Source organism: Dermacentor albipictus, chromosome 1 (genome assembly GCF_038994185.2).
Source record: "Dermacentor albipictus isolate Rhodes 1998 colony chromosome 1, USDA_Dalb.pri_finalv2, whole genome shotgun sequence".
Taxonomy (NCBI): domain Eukaryota; kingdom Metazoa; phylum Arthropoda; class Arachnida; order Ixodida; family Ixodidae; genus Dermacentor; species Dermacentor albipictus.
Genome location: NC_091821.1, coordinates 138086769 through 138095373, shown reverse-complemented (window position 1 = coordinate 138095373; position 8605 = coordinate 138086769). Strand labels below are relative to the sequence as shown.

The 8605-nt window shown below is 47.6% G+C and overlaps 1 protein-coding gene across 1 annotated transcript; it reads right to left on the bottom strand.

Moving 5' to 3' along the window:
• Positions 1-1693: 1693 nt before the first annotated feature.
• LOC135911780 (uncharacterized) lies at positions 1694-5356 on the bottom strand. The gene is made up of 2 exons (XM_065444115.1): positions 5078-5356; positions 1694-2199 (listed from the first exon to the last, which is right to left on the bottom strand). The coding sequence occupies exons 1-2, from the start codon at positions 5087-5089 to the stop codon at positions 1921-1923; spliced, it is 291 nt and encodes a 96-aa protein (XP_065300187.1). The 5' UTR covers positions 5090-5356; the 3' UTR covers positions 1694-1920.
• Positions 5357-8605: the final 3249 nt, after the last annotated feature.

The window sequence follows — 8605 nt, the reverse complement described above, 5'->3', positions numbered from 1 at the left end:
GCTTGGCACCGCTTCGCCAAACAAAAGTTTCGTGACTTGCGTTGTTCACCGTCACTACAGCGTGACAATATAAATGGTTGAAAAAGATATGAGGGCAAGTTTTCTGCCAGTGAACAGCATGCGTAGCGGTAGACAGAGAAGAAACGAAGCGTGTTCTCGCTTTCTTTCTTTTTTCGGGCGTAGCTTTGTTGACACCTGTATCGATACTAGCGGTTACGTGTGTAGGCTGTGTTCCAGTATTTGCCGTAGACATTTAAATATACAGCAAAGTCTCGTTGAAATTTTGACGAAGCCGACAAAGAAGTCATATTAAAAATTAAAGTATGGAGTTTTACGTGCAAAGACCACTTTCTGATTACGAGGCACGCCGTAGTGGAGGACTCCGGAAATTTCAACCACCTGGGGTTCCTTAACGTGCACCTAAATCTAAGTACACAGGTGTTTAAGGTGTTTTCGCATTTCGTCCCCATCGAAGTGTGGCTGCCGTGGCCGGGATTCGATCCCGCGACCTCGTGCTCAGCAGCCCAACACCATAGCCACTGAGCAATCGCGGCGGGTGAAGAAGACAGATTTGCGAAGACAACATCGCAGTCAATAACGATGCAGGCTACATTGCTGTCCAAATAAGATGGCAGCTGAGCAGCTTGCCTGGGATGGAGGAGGAGGGGTGTTGCTTGCTGCAGGCGGAGTTAGCCTTACAAAAGTTGCCGGCAATCAACCTTGATAAGGTCTGAAACACTTTGCAGTACAAGTAAAAATACCAGGTATCAAGAAAAAGTGTGCTACTGAAAGCTTGGCCTGAGTTCGCCTGAGTTAACAACTATTAAGCGTTTAGACAGGCCTTCCACTAAAAGTAAGCCATGCACGGTGTGCTTTTCTGAAGTTCTCACGTGCAAAGCGTTAAAATATAGCGTTAGTATTTGTTTTCTTGTCTTTTTCGTTTTTTCTTTCTTCTTCTGTATTTTCTCTTTTTCTTTTCTGCGACACAAGTGGGCCATGGAGACGCGTTCCAAATTCATTTTAATACTTGGCCTCGACGCTGTCTATTTAGCCCGTAAAGTAGACTGGCTTTAATGCGGGCTAGAAATTGAACATACCCAGAAATGTCTTTTTTGTTTAATGAAGATATACGCAACAAGCTTGAATTTTCTACTCTAATGTGCCACTGTTTTCTTGCGTTGCGGTTGCGGTGATGATGATCCTGGAACCAGTCCATGCACTAAAAGAACTGTAAACTGCCCAGCATCTGCCATCCCTCACGTTTATGATTGTCATGCTTGCTACGTTTATGAGTGAATGTTGTCAAGGAAAAGAAAAGAATGTCCAGCTGTGTAAGCAAGTCCTATCCTGAAAACTATCACAGTGAAGCTTACCAAGCTTCTCGCGGTGCGGAAGCTTCGTGTCGGACATGCTGTGCGTTTTCCGCTGAACGGAGCCCGAATAAGCCCGAATCCAGTAGTGGAGAAATCAATCAATCAATCAATCAATCAATCAATCAATCAATCAATCAATCAATCAATCAATCAATCAATCAATCAATCAATCAATCAATCAATCAATCAATCAATCAATCAATTGATTGATTAATTGATTCCATGATTAAGTGTGTTACTTACGGCTCCTGCTATCCCCTGAAACAATTTCTTCATGACGGTGCCAAGTCCCACGCCCAGGAGAACAAAAGTATTGCCCCTTTCCTATTTTAGTGTGGTAAAAATATGCTTTTATTCCATTCACAGAATGAATGCAGTTGTACACAATAAATAAAAAACGGATGCATTTACACGTATGTACAAGTTGAGTGGGGGGAGAGAGAGCAGGAACGGTGAGAGAGTGACCACGTGGTGTTAGGTGGAGTAGCGTCCGGAAGGGAAGGATTGTCCGCGTCGAGAGCAGGTGACCAGTGGTGGGCGAAAAGTCCTACCAGCCGGGCACGTGATCCACGTGGACAACGGGCTTGATGACCGTCGAAATCTTGGCCACGGGCACCTTGACAATGCCGAACACCGGCTTCTGCACGTACTTGATGCGGGTGACAGGTGCCTTGACGTAGCGCACATCCACAAGCTTGGGGCCGTAGTCGAAGCCCTCGTGGCCGTAACCTCCGTGGCCGTAGTGGTGGAAGTGGTGGTAGTGGCCGCCGCCATGGTGGTGCAAACCGGCCAGAGCGCACGCCAGCAGCGCCGCCAGCACGATCAGCTGCACCAGGGGAAAGAAGAACAGCGTTCAGCAGCCGTTGCTCGAGTGATACCCAAAAGCCGATAATTTGCGCTTCCTATTTTCAAAGCCCAGCGCTACCTTACACCGAGGCGCAATAGTTTTTGAGGTATAAATATTCTCGTATTTTGCCACTCAGCGAGACATTTAGGGGCGCAGTGTGGTAGTAGTTGTGTGCGACGGGTTTGCCGCAGCCATCGTTTGCTTCTTCGCGGATTCGGTGCTCCAAAACTTTTGCGGTCAGGGGCATATATGGGCCCGATGACACAGTCTATCGTCTGGGTGCATTAAAAGGCGGCGACTGGTGTGCATCAAGCTCCGCTTGGACCCGTGCCTTCTACAGTGTGTGCCGGGGTCCCCGAGGGACGACGCGTCCAACGCAAGGTGCCTTGGGAAAGACATCTGGAGGCAATCGTGTGATAATGATCGCTAAAAGCAGTAGCGTGTGCGAGTGCACCCACTGCGCTGATACAGTTGTGGTGTGGCGAACGACGATGCGAGTTCAATTTTCGGCCTCGTTGGGGACTGAACGCGAGGAATCCTGCGTAATGAGTCTTTTGTGCACGTTAGAGCCGAGGTGGCCGAAATTTGACGGGCACCCTTCTTGCTGTGTCATCCATATAGACTACCATGCAGCCTTAGGCAGTAAATTTCTCGCCCGGTCTCATATCAACTCACGTCTTGTCTTCGAACTGACGCGAACGCCCGGTAACGCATTGAGACTGCGAACACCCGTGGAAGCAGGCGGGTAGCATGCACCGTATAGTGATCGAAAAGATGCCATGACAGCCTCCGCGCCCCGACGTGCAGCCCTTGGGGCCGACGTTTAGCAACAGCTGAAAAGGTATCAAAGCGCGCGCGCTTCAAACAGCTGGAATTTCCTCACCCCGTTAGCTGTCTTTCTCTTTTTCTTTAAATGTACACGCTATGCTTTCGGTAGGCTGCATTCCAGCAATGGTCACGAAGGTTGAATCGCCATTCTGATTGCGTAAATAGTTGTCATCTCGATACAGACGTCGTCTGCTCAGACCGAGGTGTCGACAGGTGTCGATATACGCGCACGATCTTCGATCTTTTTGGGCTTTAGTACCTCTGAACTGGCAGCCCCCCCCCCCCCCCCCCCCAGATTGATCAGAAAGCCGCAGAAGATGAGAAGCCGCAGGGACACTCAAAATCAACGCCAAGGCGGTTTAAACTTGGCAAGTATTCTTTCAAAACTCCATTTTCACTAATATCCTGGGGGAACGTTGATTTTTAATGAAAAAAAAATTGCCAAACTTTGTTTCCTTTCAAATGCAGTATGGTTGTCCCTTAGCGATAAGCACTAAGCTGGACCCGAGTGGACGTTGTCAAATCTATCACGTTACGGGGCGAGCTGGTGGTACAGCAAATTCAGGTTGGCACCTCTCACGGTGGGAGTGGCCGTTTTACAAATGTCGAAGCATTACTTGCTGATAATGCTTATTTGAATATTGCATTTTAGCGCACCTTTAAAATATCATTCTATATATGTATATATATAGCCTGTTTCTAGGCGTTACGTATCTTGGCCTCGTGCTGTCAATTTTGTGCTTTGCCCTGAACATTTGATACATGCTGCTAGTAGTGTTTTGTAAGATACTGATACATGTCCCTGACGCTTCTTATGTTTATTCTTACTAATGATATAAACAGGTGCTTATATTTACCAGGTATAAGTTGTGTTTGTTTGCCAACTGTATTCGTATACTGTTTCTTTTTTGGTCAATTTACTTCATTATTTCAACATTAATTGATGCGAAATGTTATTGAGGTTAGTTATTAATTAATGCGAAGTGTTATGGAGGTTAGTTAACGAAAGCCCAAAAGCAGGAAGGCAGGGAGATTCCTCAGTTCTTTTGTATATACGCAATATTCTTAAGGAAGGACTTGCTTCAAAGCAATGAACTGTTTAGTCTTCTTTCCTTGGAGGACAGGAACAATCGCTCTAGCTATGGTGCTTCGGGACAGGATAAGCTCACGTCGCGCACAAGATTCTCACGTTAGTTCACTTTATATTGATACTACGCTCATAGAGCCTGGAGATGGAAGATGGCTCAAATACAAAGATGCAACGAGCACGACATCCCCGCGGTCTAAAAAGAAAACAAAAAAAAGCACGCACATATTGCTTAGAAATATGAGACATTTCCAGCACTTCATGTGAAAAAGAAACACCGTAGAACAGAGAGAAGACGACAGGACAGGAAGGGTGCTGGTTGCTCTGTTGTGCGTCACGCACGACTTTGTCCTGCAGCTCTCATCCTTTTCGCAATTGGCAGATATTGTATGCGGCTCGTCCTTGAGACATTAATACGGAAGTACGAGATCTCGCACCCTGTTTATCATCTTGCCTAAGTGGAATAATGAAATTCCGCTGATTCGGAATCGTGGACCGTAGAACCTTGAAATTCAGACGTTGCGCCCCGTTGTACTTCCGCACCCGGCTGTCAGATACGGCGCGAGTGAATTTTCCGAGTTTCCGTACAAATGGGACTGCCAAAATATGTCCTTTGTCGACGAGAGGATCCCGGTCCCCGACGCGGTGGAGAACTACGCTAACATAACGCACGTCTGAGTTACCAGGTATCTTCTGATCCAGCGCGGCGACAGGAGTTCGGAACCAGGCACCAGCTAGCTGGGGCAGTGGCTAACAACGTGCCCGTATGCGCTGCTCAAACATAGCATTCGGCAACGTTCGCGAGCCGGCGTGCAGTCGCCGACGCGGAGTGGTCAAGCTCCGGCGTCGGAGACTGCGTGTGCTGGCCGAGTTGCTCGCACTCCACGCCCCGAGAGATGCGCGAAGACCGTGCGTCGGCCACAGACGAGATGCACTACTCACGTGCGAGTTCATGGTGTGCTTGTGGATCTCTTTGGACGAAAGACGGTGACCATGACCGGGCTGGCCGTCGCTTTTATACCAAGTTCAGTCGGGAGAGGGTAGAGCCATGAGGAACAGCCGAGACTGACCTAGAAGAAGGGGGGAGGGCCGTTCTCCCAAGGCCGCCCCATCACTTTCGATTTATTTTCTCACGCGGAAGCTTCGCCCCTTCCTGCATCCCGAACGTCGCGGGGAAAGAGATAGCCGCCGCCGCCGCCGTCGCGGCTTTGCTTTTCTTTCCACGGCTCTATTGCTAGGCGAGCGCTCAAACGGAAAGGATCCGAGGGAGCCCGCCCGTGTTTCTATAATTTGCCCTTATCTGCGCACATCGTGGCCGTGATGCGCCCTGTGCTCGATTCTCTTCCCACCCTTCCCCTCTCCCAGCACTCGCCCGCGTCTGCTCCGGCAGCCGCTGCCAGTAGCGGGACCACCTCTCGTCTTCCCGCCTTGGCTCTTGGAGCAGAAGACAGCAGACAACAGAGCCCGTAGTAAATTTTGCTCGCCATTTCCCCATTGACGGCACATACGCACGACCTGCGCCGCTGTCGGCAAACCATAAACTCGCTTGTGAGGGGAAGGGAGTGCTCTGCCTTCTTTGTTTTTCCATTCGCCGTATGTCCGCAACTGCAAATGCTACGAAAAAACGCCGTAGCTTTTTCTCCTTAATTATTTCTCCTGTCACGTTGAGCCTGCGAGACCATGCATTGACATCTCTGGCTTTCAGTTTTTTTGTCGCATGGGCTCCGAGTGGAAGGTTATTATTATCAGCAAAAGTCAGAGAAGAGTCTTCCGGAGATCAGGCGTTGAGACAAACCGCTCTGGCGTGCGAGTTCGTTGTGACCGATTAGAAAAACTGAAAAAAAGAAATGGAAGCCGTCAGTGGTGGTTTTTCAGGGGCGCGCGATGTGTACAATCATCAATACGCGTGAATACAAGGCGTGAAGGAAAATGATTGCAATGGTTTGAAGCAAAATTTCTGCTGGCTCATTCATTCTTTAGAATAATCGCTTTTTTCTTTGCCTTTTTTGTTTGGCTTGGTTACAGAAATAAGAAATATGGATAATAATGCAGTGGAGCTTCTGAACGCCAGTAACCGCTGATGTGCGCGCGTTCTCATCTACAAGCGCACATTCATTGAAAGATACTGGGCTAAAAGATGTTACGTTATGAAAAAAAAAAACATGAATGGCCTGCACAATATCTGTCGTTGTTTCGCCAGTTCTTTGAGTGCTTGATTTGTTCATAGCAACATGCCGGCAATACTTCAGGACCAATGAGAAAGGCCGAAAGCGACGCCCATATGGGTGACAATTTGACTATTGTGGTATAAGTACATCAAGATATTAAAACATTGAGGCGTTCGGGATTGATGAGGATAAAATAGGGTTTCCTTTTGACCAGTTTGCATTTCAAAGGGCTGTTATCAAGCACGCACGCCTGCCATTTATGGAGTTGACTGTTGGACACGATGAAATCTATTTTGTGCCATCTGACAAAGGGGGGGGGGAGAAATAGGTGTGCTGTCTCTGACCCAGGAATGTGGCACACTATGCTTGAATACCAGCGCAGAAGGATTTAAAAAAGAAGCACTTATCTGGAACCTTTCATCGGTGGCCGGGAGTCATTGCGCATCATTTTTTTTTTACCGAGTCGACAACAGTACAATGACGGCGCAATTGATGCAGAAAGCATTCGTAACGCGGTCGCGAAGTATGATATGACTTTTCTCATAAAAAAAGAAAAAGAATGCGGTCTGTAGTGACCCGCGTTGTCGCCCACCTGATTATTTTCCGTAAGGTCAATGGAGTGAGAACTAGAGAAAGTCTCTGTTTTACTCTAAACTGAACTAAATGAATTTCTAATTCCACAAGTTGTAAAAGAACGGGCTTTGGCAAGGCCGACAACGCTTCGTGCGACAAGCGTGGCCGGCCGCGCAAGAAAACATGCTGTACAGTACATACATTTCTCGCCGCTATTTACGCTCGGTCGCTCGCGATCGCGCTAGCTCGTCTCTGCCATGCCTCTGGGAGCAGACGATGTTCGTGTGCCGGCTCCTGCTGTCGTTGCAGCAGAAGTCGGCGCGAAGGCGCTGCTGAGCTTCCTGATGTCAAGTCACTCGTCCAGACAGCTCTCGCATTGCGGCGCTTCGTTCATCCCTGCCGTGCTTCGGTTCTCCCTTTTCATGCTCGCACCATTCTGCCACCGTTTCCGACTTTCCCTCCTCCGCTTTGCCTAAGTTAGCAAACCGCAAATACGGGCTGTTCTGTCGCTAATATCTCGTCGTTTTCTCTCCCAGTATCTTGTGGTTAACACGCATGTCTATGTACGGGCGCGCGCGCACGCACGCACGCACGCGCAATGAAATTGTACAGGATCACCATTTTTAATCGAATAGCATACCAAACACTCAACACATGCGTAAAATTGAGTATGCTTATTTATTTATTTATTTATTTATTTATTTATTGCACCAGAACGATGTCAGCTTGGGAAGTTACAAGGGCAATAGAAAAAGCGTCAAAGCGCTAGTTGGTATATAATGCTATATGGACTTGACAAAAACAATTGTAACAGATGACACTGGTTTAAGCCAAATTGAAACAGAGGAAATCAGTTTCAAGTCGACTCCTGCCAGCTGACAGCGAGGAGTGTAGAAATATAATTCCAGTATCGAGTAACACGCACGAAGAAGGATCGTTGTAATGTGGTTGTGTGGAGCGTTCAACACAACAAGCAACTTACAAGATTCTCCTACAGAAACGAGTTTGCCCTCTGTGCATCGTTGAAAGAAATTTCCGAGACGAAATTGCCGCACTCTATAGAACAAACAGGTGTTAGTGTCAGCTGAACAAGTACAGAGTACACAGCCTACGACACGGCGCAGCCACTCATGCAAATACGTATAATTGGGTGGCGCGAGAATCAAGAGGATCTTGAATTCCAATACATAGGTTATGCGATAAATGTAAAAGCTAGCGTGGAAAGAGGCGTGACCACTACAATTGAAAAAGGAGACAAATATTGGAAATGTGCGTAAGGAGTTATGTACAGCATGAAGATAATTGCTCAGGAATGGCAAGCGATGTTGTATGCAATAGAAACAGTAGAAAGAATCCTCTTGAGGAAGTCTGATGATTGGAATGGTCGAAATGAGGGTGCCAGCAAGGACTCTGGTGTGACAAGGAAAAATAGTGCTGTAAACGACATCTGAGGAGCGGCGGTCAAGATGAGGACTGTGCAGCAAAGTTTCGAGAGAGAAGATTGAAGTCGTTTGTGCACGTATAAAGAGAAAGGACGAGCGCTGTATCGGCGAGAAAGCAGTGGTGATTGACTCTGGTGGCAAGAAGAGAAGAAAAAAAAGAAAAAGAAAAGAACGTGCTCAACGGAACAAGAGGGAGCGAAAAAAACATCCGGACAGTTCTCAACGACAGGGCTATTTCCTCAACAAGGACGCGACAAACGAGAATGCAAAACAGAGCGCTGACTATC